Below are 16,408 nucleotides of genomic sequence, written 5' to 3'. Positions count from 1 at the left end.
CTATAAAGAGGCATAATTATGTTTTCATCCCTTGAGTTAATGCCCTTTTTTATGCAAGACAGAACTTTATTTGCTTTAGTAGCCACAGAATGACACTGCCCAGAATTAGACAACGTGTTATCTACAAAGACCCCTAGATCCTTTTCATTTAAGGAAACTCCCAACACACTGCCATTTAGTGTATAACTTGCATTTATATTATTTTTGCCAAAGTGCATAACCTTGCATTTATCAACATTGAACCTCATTTTCCAGTTTGCTGCCCAGTTTTCCAGTTTAGACAAATCCCTCTGCAAAGTGGCTGCATCCTGCATGGAACCTATAGTTCTGCACAATTTAGTATCATCTACAAAAATAGGAACAGTACTTTCAATGCCCACCTCCAGGTCATTAATAAACAAGTTGAAAAGCAAGGGACCTAGTACAGAGCCCTGCGGTACTCCACTAACAACACTGGTCCAATTAGAAAATGTTCCATTTACCACCACTCTTTGTAGTCTATCTTTTAGCCAGTTCTCTATCCAGGTACAAATACTATGTTCCAGGCCAACATTCCTTAATTTAACCAGTAACCTTTTGTGTGGCACTGTATCAAATGCTTTAGCAAAGTCTAAGTAAATCACATCCACTGCCATCCCCGATATCTGATTCCCAAACATACGTACATTATATCAAGTGTTCATAAAGCCCAAATATATTGAGCATCACTCTGCTGGGCACAAAAACAATACACGAAAAAGCTACTGTAAGAATTAACTGCTGGAGCCCAATGATAAAAAGTGGCATCCCATGTGCCTCACAACAGATACAACTGAACCCAGAGATCAAACAAAGAAAATTAGTATAAAAGTGTATCGGCAGACAGCAGTCCTGTCACAATAAGGAACAAAATTACCCAACTAAAAAGAGTCATTTATGATGGCAAGGGCAAGTGCTAAAATAAATACAAAATTAAATGTACATTGATGCCATTCACAATGATACATACTCCTGAAAACAGGTGGCAGCGAACATGCACCCATCCAGTCCCAATGAATTACTTGCAAGTTGCAAGAACCCTGGAATAATCACCATCTTGGATATGGTGGTATATTTGGTGGCTTCACTAGAGAGTTGCATCAAAAGGTGCAACTAAGTTGTGTCAAGCAAATTTATACTATTGCTGTGATTAAACACCATGGCAGTGATGTCATTCAATCAGTACAGAGGGTGTTCTGTCTCCCCCCATACAAAAGAAGCTGGTGAAGAAAAATGTATACACCCAAAACTATGGCCAATGCTTTATTGAGCCATAGCAATTGTTACTGCTCATAAAAATGATTGTGCTTTGCCAAGAATAAAACATTAATGTTTACTAAATATTTAGGTAACATATATAGGGTGTATATCATCTTTCAATGTTTTTTTTTTCTATAATAATTTTTTTTTATTTCTGTTAGGTATAGAACAGGGGTACAGAAAAAAACAAAGGGAAGGGAAGGGGGAAATAGTAGTAATTTGGCAAATACATATTTTAACCTTGACAATGTAGCGAATTCTAGTGAGACATTAGTATATAGTGACATAAATAAAATAATTGCCCTGGTTAAGTAGGGGACATATAGTATAGGGGAGCTTGCTATGTTGAGTGAAATTCTAATTACCAAAGGACATTTCCATGCATACTTAGGAGCTCAGAAACTGCTTGTACTCGGTTAAGTCCCTATAAATAAACCACCTATCCAGATAGCCCTAAAACTGGAATGCTGCTTCTCTGTAAATGTGGATAGTTCCTCTAATTTAGCTATTTCATTAACTTCCTCTATCCAATTCTTAGGGGTCGGGGGGGTAGAGGATTTCCAGAGCCTATCTTAGCTAAGTAAGTGTCTTTCCAGTGTGGATTCAGAAACGCCCTATGTGTTTTCCGTGTCCCAAAACAATAGGGTTCGAGCAGGTGATATTGGTACATCCCTAACTAGGATCTGGAAGCAAGCTTGTATAATTACAAGATTGGGGCATTCCCAGAATATGTGGAGCAGTGTTCCAACACCTGCTTTGCACCTCCAGCATGTATTGATTGTAGCTGTGTATATCCTGCTTAGCCTTTATGGAGTGTAATACCATCTACCTAAAATTTTATAGTTAAGCTCTTGGATCTTGCAGCATTTTGAGCTAAACATTAGATTAGCAGTTTTCTGGGATTTCTAGACCTAGATCTCGTTCCCAGGCCCTTATGAAAGATAATTGTTCACTCTTACTGTCGAGCATGTCATATATAAGAGATAGTTCGTGTTTCAGAGGGGTAGTGCTGCTACACGGTTTCTCAAAGAGGGTAAAGCTGGCCATAGACGCAACAATCCGATCGTACGAATTGTGGATTCGTACGATTTTCGGACCTTGTGTGGAGAGTCCCGACATTTTTCGTCCGGCGGAGATCAGTCGTTTGGTCGATCAGACAGGTTAGAAAATTTCTGTAGGCTGCTGATTATATCTCTGAGTTTATTGCCGATTGTACGATTTTCAGTGGGAGAATGTCACTAGCTTTGTCAGACATAACTATAATACGATTGCTGTCAGGGGCAGAACATTGGCTGATCTGTTCTTTTACTACTTTATTTGATCAGAATGGTTAGACTTTGATCTGAATGGTTAGTGGAGGGTCGGGAGATGGGAAAGTCCGATCGTACGTTGATTCGTACGATCGGATCTTTGCATCTATGGCCAGCTCAAGGGGTCATCCTAGTTTGCTGGATCCTCCCAAGTACCCATAAAAATGTTTGAGCTGACAGTGTTGGTAGTCTTGTAAGTCCGCCGTTGGTCTGGCCTGTCTGAGAAGTTGTACGTTTTTCCATTAAGTGAATAAATGTCCATCGACCAGCCAATCTTTGAAAGCATGAGGTCTAAGTGCAGAGGGAAGCGCTGGATTGTTTGTAATAGGTACTAGCGGTGAGGGAAAGGCACGAAATTTGAGGGTTTCTGCTCACCATGTCCAAAGTTGCCATGGTGCTTTTTAGTAATGGGTGGGAATTATGTATTATCCATCGGTGCATCTTGTCTATCCACAGCAAGTGGATCAAATGTGTAGCTGTAGATTGTTGCTCAATCTCTACCCACGCTTTACTATCTAAGTTATGGGACCAATCTATTATCCTAGAAAGTACCATTGCTCTTAAATATCTGACACAGTCTAGGGGAGCCTCCCTCTGCCCTTCTCCTAGATAGAATGGCATTTTTAATTCACAATGGGCGATCAATACAGATAAATTTAATTAAGGTGGATTGGAAAGATATTAGCCAAGTATTGGGGTACTGTAAGGGTACACTGAAACAAGTAAAGAAGACAAGGCATAATGTTCATCTTATTTATGTTAATTCTTCCTATCCAGGATAGTGGTTGTTTGGTCCAGCTTCGCAAATCTTTGCTTATTTTGGCATGTAATATTTTACAGTTGCAGTGTCGGACTGGGCCGGCTGGAAACTGGGAAAAAACCCGCTGGGCCCGGCCCTCTTGGCCAGATCCGGTCCTAGATTGGCCCCCCAAACAGAAAAAAAAATTTGTGATGTGCAGTACGGTCCCAGTTAGTGCAATTAGCGCATGCGCGCAGTGGGACTGACGTAGGTAACTTGGCTACGAGCACTTCTACAAAAGGAGTGTGTTTATGGGTGGTTTCGAGGTTTCAGATTTGGGTTAGAAGGGACTCCCTTTTAGCTCTATGAGCTTGTTTTCTCCTGGAGCATAGTTAGATTATTGCTACACTTATGAGCTTCCCATACTGTCACTGGTTTGACATCCTCATGCTTTCAATGTTTTTAATTAAATTGTCATTGTTTTTCTGAAAATTAAAGGCTTATATTTACTGGCCCAGCAAACACCTTTTTACAATTTCTTTGCTATTGGGATGACTGATAGATACCTTACTAAGCAAAGAGTATATGACGTAAAATTAAGATTAACGTGGTTATTACAACAATTGTATTTATGGAGTTACTAATAATAAACCCATTTAATGTCAAATGATGTCATCCAATTAAATCAATTTCTTATTCCAAATACCACTATTTCATAACAACAAAGTATTTGTTGCAATCATCACCTACTGTAACCAGATAAGGAGGAAACACTCATTTGTGGACTTTTCCCTAGTTTGATATTTCAGGGATTTACTGGTCAGGCCTGTTTATTTTATATCTCTACTTAAACCTGCACGCTTCATCTATTGCTTTCTTTTAACAGTGTTTAATTACAAGTGAATAAGCGTTATAAGTCAGAAACCCAAAGCCAACAGAAAAATTCAAAAACATCAGACTATTCATTCCAGAATAACAGAATAAACAGAATAACTCTCTCTCCTCTAATTAATCAAAAAACCAACCAAACTCATGGGCAGATTTACTAAAGGGCAAGTGTAATAATAAAACAGTACCTTGTACTTGATCCCAACTAAGATATGATTAATCCATATTGGAAGCAAAACCATCTTTTTTTATTTAATTAATGATTAAATGATTGTTTAGTAGACTTAAGGTATGAAGATCTAAATTGCGGAAAGATCCATTATCCGGAAAACCCCAGGTCCTGAGCATTCTGGATAACAGGTCCCATTTCTGTACTATGCTGTCTCCACATAAGAATTATGTAAACTGTAAAGTTTTTTACACATTTACATACGGAAGCTAGGAATTGATTTCTAAAACCATCCTTTAAAAATTGGGTCATCATTATATAAGGGCCATGAATCAGTGAGATAAATGATTATCATCTTTGTGTGACACAAAACGCATATGAGCCTGGGCATTGTACAGAAACAGTCAGTGCAGAATATCAGAACTTCTATTACAAATTAACAATTATCTTTAGGGCTATGATGTTTCCCATTCAGACAAGGCTAGCAATTGACACAGGAGAATGTGCCAGCACTGCAGGAGTTAACAAGTAGTACTAGAGAGTCTCTGGCAGAGCTCCCACAACTCACACAACAGGAATGTTACCGGGAAAGCCTCACAACAACTGCACAAACAAGACTTGTTGTGTCGAAATCACTAGCACCCCCTCCCACTCAGGAAATGGAAGCGCTCATAGTCGAGTTACCTGCTGAGGAGACTGTTACTCTTTCCATGTGACGGCTGCCCAATACCGGCCCCTGCAGCTGTACTAGGTAAGTGCCTCAGCTTTGTACCTAGTGCTGAGAAGCAGCCTCTGATTATCATTTCAGTTGTTTCTTATTCTCTCCGGATGTTTCTGGTAACTTTATACAAGTTATGGTTTAGAAGGGGTTAAAGCTTCTAGGACTGGACCATTATGATTTTAATGGTGGTTGTTAGTTGATATCTCTGTGCCTGGTCTTTCTGCTGTGTCGTGCTAATTGGTATGGCCCTCCTTACTTTTGGCAAAGAGTCCCTGACTCAGTCTCTTATTCAAAGCAATGCATGGTTGCTGGGTAATTTGTAACCAGATTGCTGAATTTGTAACCGGGAGAGTTGCTGAATAAAAAAGTTAAATAACTACAAAACTACAAATAAAAAATGAAAATGAATTGCAAATTGTCTCACAATATCACACTCTACATCACTGTTGAAGTTAACTCAAAGGTGAGCAACCCCTTTAAGGACTTGGATTATGTAATGTCAATTTAAATACTTGTTTCTAGCTGGTACTTTTAGAAACCAGTGATGTTTCCTAGGACTTAGGGGCATATTTATTATGCTGTGTAAAATGAAATTCACCAGAAAAACGGTGTAAAAAGCTGTGTAAAAGTATATGTAATTTTGTGAATGCCAGATTTGCCACCCTTATCTTACATTGCTTCAGACAGAAGTCACTTAAAATTTTACAACAGTTTTTTACATGGCGGAGCCTGGCCATGTGTGGTGTATTATCTTACGTTTTTTTTTTTTTTTTTAAAGATAAAACTTTTATTGTTTTTCACAACATAAAACAAACATAAACAGAGCATGCCATATCAATACAATGGTATTTAGATATCATTTCCATGACAGATATTTAAGTATTTAACATAGTATTGATGTTATATTTCAGTACTTTGGCTGAATACTTTAAAGGAAAACTATACCCCCCAAACAATGTAGGTCTCTATTAAAAGATACTGAGTAAAACAGCTCATGTGTAAAACCCTGCTTCATGTAAATGAACCATTATCATAATAATATACTTTTTTAGTAGTATGTGCCATTGGGTAATCATAAATAGAAAATTGCCATTTTAAAAAATAAGGGCCGCCCCCTGAGATTGTACGATTCAGTGTGTACACATACAAACCACATGTTAGGTCACATGAGCCAATTAACAGACAGAGTTCTGCCTTTTGCTTCCTCACTTCTTCATGTTACAGTTGGTGTTGTAGTATTTCTGGTCAGGTGATCTCTGAGGCAGCACAGATAGAGTCACGAAATGGTGGTTCAAGGCAAGAGATGTAAAAGGGCAATATTTATGTAAATATATATTCCAGTTTGGTAAGAGTCTTTAATATGTCATTCCATTTGATATAAACTATCTGTTGCTTAAGTATTCATTTTGGGGGTATAGTTTTCCTTTAATGTCTCTAAATCAGAAGCAATTACTCAATGAGCCGCTCATAATTAGGGTTAAATTGTTATAGACATCGGTTTTCTTGAGTACGTATGTTATATTTCCCACAAATCGTAAGTTATGTAAGAGAACCACAACCTCCCAGCCCCGCCTCCCACCACGGACTCCATATTTTATCAAACTTCTTTTGTGAGCCTCTAGATAGCAAGGTAAGCTTAATGAGTGGCAGATTTTGATTTATCAGTGTGATCCAGGTTTGCACTGTAGGGGGATTAGGGCCCATCCACGTCATAGAAATTATTTTCCTGGCATAATATAAAAGGGTTCTATATCTAGTTCTGGCATGAGTGGTAGTTATGATGTCATCTATAATTCCCAATATACACACCTGTGGTGTAAGTATCCTTGGGAAATCGAGCTTGTCATCTAGGAGTTTGAGAACCTCAGTCCAGAATTTGGCTACTGGGGGACCGCTCCAGGCCATATGCAGGAAGTCTGCACCCTCTGTCCCGCATCTATGACATTTTGCCTCTGGATTACCCCCATGGATCTGAGTCTTGTGGGGGTGAGGTAGACCTGTTGTAACCATTTAAATTGAATTAACCTGTCTCTTACAGAGTATAAGTAATAGTAGCTGTTGTCTGTTGCCTCATCCCATTCCTCCTCAGTGATGTTCGGGATGCAAGCTTGCCATTTACAGTATGTTTTTTTGAAAGGTGAGGGGATTGTTTGTATCAGGGTTTTATACAATGTGGACGTTGGTTTATTTAGTGTTGTAGACCATAGTAGTGTTTCAAATTGGGCTTGGGAAATTTGTATATCGAGACTACCAAATTGTGCCTGGAATACATGCCTAAGTTGGAAATATCGAAACTGAGATAAATTGGGTTCAGCTAGTTTCTCTTTGAAAAATTCATATGATCCAAATGTAGTTCCATCTAGCACATCTTGCAATCGTCTAATTCTTTTTTTAGGCCAGTATAGAAAATCAGGGAACTTCTGGACGTGGGTAAGGCGGGAATTCGCCCATAGGGGTGTGTTTGGGGTTAGAACGGGAGAGTGTTGGGGATAAAGCTTGAGTGCCAGATTCCAAGCCTTTCTTAGAGTAGCCATAACCGCTGGTAGGTTCTCATAATCTGCTGGTGCTCTATACGGAAGATGCCTGAGGCCTTCTAGTGATCCCACAGCCAGCGCTAGGAGATTCGTGTTTGGGTTGTACGGGTCCACTGATAGCACTGGATCAAGGTTAGGTGATATAAAGGTATGTAGGTTAGGGTGGATGTTAAACCCTAGGTACTTAAAGCTTTCAACTGACACTAGGGGGATGTTCTGTGGTAGCTCAGGAAGGGGTGTAGAGTCTATTCGCAATAGCGCAAATTTATCCCAATTAGGAAAGTTTTACAAAGTGTGTTATAATTGTGGCTAATGTGTTAAGTGACGGGCCCGCATCCGCTAAGTATACTAACAGGTCATCTGCATATAAAGAGATTCTCTCCTCTACTGGTCCCAGGCGCCAACCCTCAAGTGAGGGAGTGTGTCGTATCATGATTGCAAGGGGCTCAATGGCTAATGCGAACAGCAGAGGTGAGAGGGGGCATCCCTGCCTCGTGCCCCTTGCCAATGAGAAGGGTTTAGATATAGTGCCGTTTGCTTTGACTCGTGCTGTGGGGGCCGAGTATAGCATTTGAATCCAGTGTACAAAATTGGGTCTAAAGCCAAATTTAGAGAGTACTGCCCATAGATACTTCCACTCCACGGAGTCAAAGGCTTTGGCTGAATCGAGTGATAGCACTACCCTGGCGCCTGCATTGTCATGTAACTTCTGCAGATTGAAAAATAGTCTCCTTAGGTTAATATTTGTGTTCTGGCCAGCCATAAAACCAGTTTGGTCTGGGTGGATTAGGTCAGGCATGACCTGAGCCAACCTGTTGGCTAGAATCTTGGCCAATATTTTGGCATTAGTGTTGAGCAAAGATATTGGCCTGTAGGAGATACAAGCTTGTGGGTTTTTGTGAGGTTTTAATATTAGGACAATAATGGCTTCTAGAACCGAGGGTGGTAATGTAAGATTTTGAGTACCCATTGAGAGGGTATATAGCAAGTGAGGTGCTAGGTGCTCAGATAAATTGTTATGGAGATCTGCCGGTATCCCATCAGGGCCGGGGGTTTTACCAGGAGCCAGGGCATTGATGATCCTACTGTTTTTTACACAGCATAATAAATATGCCCCATAGAGTTTAAACCAGAGACTATCCTAGGAAGTTCATTTATGCAACTATGTACAGTGTTATAAAGGCCACGAGTGCCTCTGCTCTAAAGTGGGAGCATCTTGAGCAGTTTTGGACAGCCATGTATATTATGTTACTATCCTAGAATTGGTCAGCCTGGTGTGAACATGTTGTTGTCCCTTAAGCTAATGTCACACGCAATGTTCTCTGTGCCACAAGTATAACTACAATCCATTTATGGACCAAAATTTGTGCTGGCATGGTCTCCTTTGAGATTATGTTACAGAGACAACTCTATATAAATGAGTGACCAACACTAAAGTTTAGAAATGAAAACTTTAACAGGATAAGGGCATCTCTACAACATATTAACTGGCAAAGGTTTTTCACTGGGTTAGGAAAATGGAATATCTTTAAAATGAAGAAAAATCTATAAGTAGAATATAAGTAAGCTGTAAGCAAGGAACATTGTCACAAAGCAAAACCTTTATGGTTTGATAGTGTTGGTGTTGATTTTGGTAAGAAAAAACTTTTTCTAAGCATTCAAATTTGCTGGGACAGCTGTAATTTTTTTATATCAAGTATTAGGAGGCCAATAAAGCAGGCAAAATTTTTATCAGACAAGTTTAAATAGAGATGGAAAATGGAATTGCACCAAGGAGTACAATTAATACAAAATATTAGATTTTTTAATATATAAATAGTAAAACAATTAAACAGGAAGGAGTGGGAATCTAATTTGCAGAGGGGGTCAGTTGATGGATGAGAGCAGGGATAAAGCAGAGATATTGAACTGTTATTTTTCATCTGTCTACACAATTGAGGAACTACCTAATGAAGGTCTCCTTTATAATAGACCCAATTCTAACAACAGTTGCCTACTATCTTCATTGGTAGCTTCCCCTTCTACACTAGCAATGTCCCCCTGGTGTGCCAGCCAGCCCCTCCATGAAGATACTTGTGCCCTGTCCCAGCCCCTCTGGTTAAACAGGTGCAATACCCCACCCATTCTTGACATCTCTGGAGGAGGCAGGTTTAATAACTGTGTTTGTTTGTGGAATTGCCTAATGCATTTGTGCAGATGAGGCCATTTTCAAAATAGGAGATATAGAGTATATGTGGCACCTTGCTTATATACAGCAAATATGGGAAGATATGTATATAGTTGGTTATATAGAGTAGATATAGACAGGATGTAGGATTAATAGCGTATATACGGTATATATAAGAGGATGTAGGCTTAGTTACTTATATAAAATAGATATAGAAAGGATGTAGGGTTAGTTGCTTATATACAGTAGATACAGAGAGGATGTAGACTTAGTTGCTTATGTGGGTATCAGATCAATTATCTGAAAAGCAATTATCCAGAAAGTTATAAATTACGGGAAGGCCATCTCCCATAGACTGCATTTTAAGCAGACCTTTTTCTTTGTAATAATAAAACAGTTTGAATATCAAGGTATAATAGAAAAATTCTTGGTTCGTGGCAATGCAAGTAGAGAACCTCACCAGTTTACCAGTGGCTTCTGGGTACATAAGCCCCAGACCTACAGCTCAAGGTGGAAGTATCTGACACAGGAAAAAAACAGCAGGTACTCACTAATCCCACGAACAGAAAAAGTAAAGGAATTGCAGACTTTATCTTAGGCAAATGGTGGATGTACACTTGTACACCTAATCATAGACTAAACAGGTATGGTTTGGTATACCACATATACAGTCACGTGTGAAAGTTTGTAAATTTAGCAATTTTTTTTCCAATTAATACGTGGCCAAATATAATAGTTTTTGTTGCATTTGTTTAACAAGGTTTTCTTCATCTACTTTTAGGACTTGTTTGAAAATCAGATGATGTTTTAGGTCACATTAATGTAAAAATATAGAACATATTTTCAAGGGTTCACCAACTTTCAAGCAGGACGATATACCCTGCATCTACCAATCAGTAAACTACATCATTTAATAAAAGGCAACACCCACTAACATGTGTGACATATGTACTAAGCTCTTGACTGTTAACATTGTCTTATATCTGGTGGTTTATTGCTATAAATACCTATAAAAACTGTTTAAAAAGAAAGAATAAAAGACAACAACGGGAGAGACGTTTAAACCAACTGCTCTGAAGGAAATACAAGCTTTTATCAGTAATGTGTATTTGAAGTGTCAGTCTGGGTTTCAGAGGAGGAAGCTTGTCCACATTGCTTAACAAAAGAGAAGTAAAATAGATTTTTTCCTGAGGACAAGACAACTCCAGGCTTTGAATTATGGCATTACCATATCTTGTTATTATGAATAACTTTCTATCCATATGTTTTGATATGTATGCACATATATATTTTTTTATTTTAATGTCCCTTCCCTTGTTGTCTTTTATTGGTTAATTGATGTACTTTACCAATTGGTGGATCATGGGGTATATATGTGGTATACCAAACCACGCCTGTTTAACCTATGATTAAGTGCCTAAGTGCATGAATGCACAATGCTTTCCGTATATCTAATTTGCCTAAAATAAAGTCTGCAGTTCCTTTACTTTGCCTGTCTATGGGATCTGTGAGTGCCTGCTGTTTTTCCCCTTCTTCTAATAATAAAACAGTACCTTGTACTTGTTTCAAGCTAAGTTATTGTTAATCCTTATTGGAATCAAAACAATCATATTGGGTTATTCACCTTCCAAACACTTTTTCAGTTGTTTTGAGATTGTTTCCCATAAATGTTTTTCCAAAATCTAAGTTTAAAGTTTCTGGTGTTTGAGTCTGGCAGCTCAGTAATTCAGGTGCAGATTCTGCGCTGTTACAATTTTGCAGCATTTAGTTGATACATTTCTCAGCAGCATCTCTGGAGTATTAATATCAATTGTAACATCTGCTTTTAATGAAACTCAGGAATTCTGCTCAGCAGGAACAAAGATACAAAATGTATCCACTAAATGTATCAATTTAGAACTTTTTAGAGAGCCGGCGACCCCCACCCCCAAATGCTACTTTAGAAAATTGAAAAATTAGACTTACACTTCAATATTAGAAAAATGGTCTCATAGAAAATGATTTGTGGTGAACTATCTGAAACCAGCTGAACTGAAAAAAAAGTGTTGGTAGGTGAACAACCACTTTAATGTTTAAATTATATTTTAGTAGACTTAAGGTATGAAGATTCAAATTAAGAAAAGCTCCCTTATCCAGAAAACCCCAGGTCCTGAGCATTCTGGATCACAGATCTTGTCCCTGTATAGAGCAGAAATATTAGAGGGTGTAGGCTTAGCTGCTTGTATTCAGTAGATATGACAAGAATTTAGACTTAGTTGCTTATATAGAGAAGATGTGAACTTAGTTTAGCTAACCTGTCATTCAGCCCTCATTCTCGTGCATGAGAATATAGTTTTTACTTAACGAAAAAAAAACCAGCAAGGCAGTTTTAACTTTAAACGCACAAAGTCTTTATTAAGAAATTACTTACTGATTCTCCGCTTCCGCTCCTCTTCAGAAACAGCGACAGGGCGATGATCCATCGTGCGGTGCTCGATTTCTCCTCCCTGGCTATCTCCTATAGAAGACTGGGAGGAGAAATCGAGTGCCGCACAATGGATCATAGACCTGTTGCCGTTTCTGAAGAGGAGCGCAAGCAGAGAATCACTAAGTAATTTCTTAATAAAGACTGTAAGCATTTAAAGTTAAAACTGCCTTGGTGTTTTTTTTTCGTTAAATAAAAACACATTTTTTAGTGATCTTTTAAGTAAATGAAGGCTGACAGTTTTTTTTGTGATAGGCCACAAGAATTAGAAGCATTTCCATAGCTAACTTAACTTGTGTATGTGCCAGTTCAACCATTCAGGTCTATTTGCATACATTTCCCAGCTAGTACGTACATCAGAATTCCAGGATATGTTAATATGTACTGTATAGGTGTCTTTATATAAAAGACTGCCTCTCTTGCACAATATGCCATTGTATTACTATAAATATAAGCATGACAAATATAACCGGTGGAGCTTGCCTGTGCTAAGATCAGTCATATTTATAAAAACTAAATAGGACCCTACATATTTTATTAAAACCTCCTTATTAATTTTTTTTTATTCCATAGAATTCCACTATGCACCCATTTGCTTTTTTGGTTATTCTGTCTGGACTGGCTACATACAAAGCCCGTAAGTAGATTACAGCTTCCAATACTTATTATGGTCTGATATAAAAATGTCTTGTACTTTCATTTCACAAAATGTGGGCCGTTATTTTCCACCATTGCAATTACCTTGAGACTGTGGGGGGGGGGGTTATTTACTAAACCTCAATATTTCCATTTCCTGATATTTCCAGGGCAAAAACTTGAATTATTAGAGGAAAAAAAACTCAAATTTTCAAGATTTATTATACCCGAAGCTGCTTAAAATTCGAATCAGAAAATCCACCTGTCCAGGTTATGTTGAAGTCAATGGCAGATGTCCCTTTTACAATTTGAAGATATCGTGATCTGCACTGGGTTTCGTCCGATAATCCAATCCTAAAAAATCTAGTGATTTGGGCATCAATTCTGAAAAATTCGTACCATCCGAGTTTTTGCTCAATATTATTTATGTCTTTTCCCTGACCCAACTTTTTCAAGTTATTTTATTGATAAATAAGATAAAATTGTGGATGGGAGTTTGGATCGAGCTTGGTTTTTTTGCCTGGTGTGTAGAGCGTATTCGCTGTGCTGCCCTCGAGGGCACAATACTTCACCCATAGAAGTGGTTTTCGGGGCTAATTTCTGGCAAAAGGGATTTTTCTCTTATAGTACAAGAGAGCACAATTGCTCTCAGCACTAGTGATGTGGTTCCCCGGACCCCCTCCAGCACAGAAAGGTAATTGCGAGGGGGCGAGGGTGAGGCTTAACTACAAAGGAAGCAGACCCTGTGGCTGCACACGGGGGGTATAAGGAGCTCCATGAGGCCCTAATTAATGCGCAATTTCAACATATAATTGTATAAAAGCACAATCTCTGCACAGTATTGTAATTAGGGCCCTACAATTAATTTGGTGTGGGCCCAGTAACATCTAGTTACTCCTTAGGAGGCTTCTGACCAGGCCCGGATTGACAATGTGACCATACGGGCAATTGCCCGAGGGGCCGATCTGTTTCTTACTAAGTGGGCCGCTCTTGATCTACTGTCCGGGAGTCAACAGCCCGTGCAAGACCCCTTCCCCGCCCTTTTCCCTGACTGTGTGAAACAGACCTCTCTGCAGCCGTGCTGTCTCCTATTGTATTTTTCCTAATAATCCGCTCTCTGCTGGCAAGTCTGGCAGGCTGCAGACAGCAGACATGATCAGTGGATTGCAGAGTGAGCATCAATTAGAAACGGTCTGCTGTTTGCAGCCTGCCAGCAGAGAGCTGATTATTAGGAGAAGTACAACAAGAGACAGCACGGCTGCAGAAAGGTCTGTTTCACTGCTCCACACAGTCACTGAAAGGAATAATTCCTTCCTTGTTAGCTGTTCTGGGCTCTCTGCTAAAAGCCAATTAAGGGAGAAACTTTGTTTCTTTTCTGGCTGTTCAGTGCAGAGAAAAGAGGGACTTTCCAGTACAAATGAGGGACTGCGGGTTGAGCTGTCAAAAGAGGGACTGTCCCTCCGAAAAAGGGACAGTTGGGAGGTATGGATGTGACGTCAAAGGGGACGGGGAGTGATTGCAAATGGGGCGGAGTCACGGTGTGCATTGGATATGATATCAAAGGAGCGGGGCAAGGCGTCAAAGGGGGCGGCGTGCAACTGGCCAGGCGCCGAAGAAAAGGTAGATTTTCTGCAGATTGGGGCAGGCCAAGGGCTTTAGTTAAGGATATTACAAATTTACCGGCAGCTACATTGCCGGTAAATTTGTAATACCGGCCCCGGCCTTGGCGGGTGTTTTAAATACCGGCCAGGTGGCAACCCTAAATCTGGATTGGGTAGCACTCACAATAAACCCACACCAGGCCAGTAAACAAAAAGTAGACTTTACTACAACAAACCTTATGTGTTCTGTGCTATGATACTCATAATCATAGCTTACAATTAAAGGAAAACTATACTCCCCAAACAATGTAGGTCTCTATAAAAATATATTGCATAAAACAGCTCATATGTAAAACCCTGCTTCATGTAAATAAACCATTTTAATAATAATATACTTTTCTAGTAGTATGTGGGGCCCCCTGGGATCATAGGATTCACTCACAAACATACCAACAAACCATACTTGGTCACATGAGGCAATTAACAGACAGAGTTGTGTCTTTTGCTTCCACACTTCTTCCTGTTACAGTTAGAGTTGAAGTATTTCTGGTCAGGTGATCTCTGAGGCAGCACAAAACCCATCACGAAATGATGGCTCAAGGCAAGAGATGTAAAAGGGCAATATTTACTTAAATATATATTCCAGTTTGGTAAGATTCTTTAATATGCCACTTAATATGATATGAACTATCTGTTGCTTAAGTGTTTATTTTGGGGGTATAGTTTTCCTTTAAATGCCTTTTAGAGCAAAATGTGCAACTGACTCATTGATAAATAAATTTCTGAAAATCCCATAGGAAAGTGTAGAAGAGTAGAAAGTGGGTGAGTTGTTTTTTCACTAGCATATTATAAGTAGCAATGTACCCCATACTGTTAAGGTAAACTATTGAATCCTTGTCAATAAATGGCAAATCAACAAAATGGTTAATAAGGACACATTAGATTTGTGTGGTGCCAGTAAAAAATATGTTACTGTACTATAATGTAATAATAATAGTTAGTTAATGACTGTAATATTTTACATTAAGTACAGTTAAGCGAGAAAGGCAGCTCTTTATGCATATAATTTTTTCAGTTTTACCCGAATATATGTGTGAATGAGTACAAAACCATTGTGTGTTTACATGTGGGCTGCTTTGATTTTTTTTGCCCGGGCTGCTTTTTACTCCCAGTCCGGCCCTGCTTCTGACCTATAATCACCACTGTTCGAGTATTTGTCCTAATAGTTATCTAGGTAAATTCAGCTTTGAGTGATAACTAACTAACAGAGACAAATGTCAAGAAAGAATACCATAAATTTACAGAACTCTGCAGTGTTTTTTCTGGTGCAAAATGTAGGTGTAACATTCTCTCCCCCTTGCAGAACTTTGCAGGAATGAAGATGTAAAATGTGACGAGGTTCAGTACGTGTTGAATGGGGAGCCAATTCGATTGCCTTGTTGTGGGAACATAAATGACAGTTCTAACATAACATGGTTTAAAAATGGTTCCCACATACCATTTAATTCAGATCCACAATCAAGAATCCATCAAAATAGAAATGTTCTCTGGTTTTTCCCTGCAAGCTTAGAGGATGCAGGATGGTACACGTGTGTCCTTGGGTAAGTTGCCATATAATGCAGTTATTTTGGTGGTGGGTTATAAAAGAATGAGATGTAGCAATAGTATCCCACATTCTTTTTGTGGCCTTGGATTGGGGTGCCACATGAAAGATTGGAGGAATTGGGTTGAATGGAGGGTGCAGTTGGGAAGGCCCAGAGGTGTAACTGACTGGGAGCATAAGAAGAGGGGAGCTTGAATTTACTGGCAGTATTTTCTCCCTCATTGTACGGTATTCCTTTCTGGCCCCTCCAACATCTTTACATCTTTTTGCAAGTACCTGTAATTTCATTTAGATATTA

The 16,408-nt window shown here is 39.1% G+C and overlaps 1 protein-coding gene across 1 annotated transcript in view; it reads left to right on the top strand.

Moving 5' to 3' along the window:
* Positions 1-4,773: 4,773 nt before the first annotated feature.
* Positions 4,774-16,408, top strand: part of LOC108708404 (interleukin-1 receptor type 1) — a 29,017-nt gene continuing 17,382 nt past the window's right edge. Inside the window, exons 1-3 of the mRNA XM_018247072.2 lie at positions 4,774-5,135; positions 12,844-12,907; positions 15,871-16,108. Of these exons, the coding sequence (XP_018102561.1) occupies positions 12,853-12,907; positions 15,871-16,108 (293 nt within the window). The 5' untranslated portion in view covers positions 4,774-5,135; positions 12,844-12,852. The remainder of the gene's footprint in view (positions 5,136-12,843; positions 12,908-15,870; positions 16,109-16,408) is intronic.

Source organism: Xenopus laevis, chromosome 2L (genome assembly GCF_017654675.1).
Source record: "Xenopus laevis strain J_2021 chromosome 2L, Xenopus_laevis_v10.1, whole genome shotgun sequence".
Lineage (NCBI taxonomy): Eukaryota > Metazoa > Chordata > Amphibia > Anura > Pipidae > Xenopus > Xenopus laevis.
Note: the sequence above shows the minus strand (reverse complement) of the source record. Positions and strands in the feature narration are given on the sequence as shown.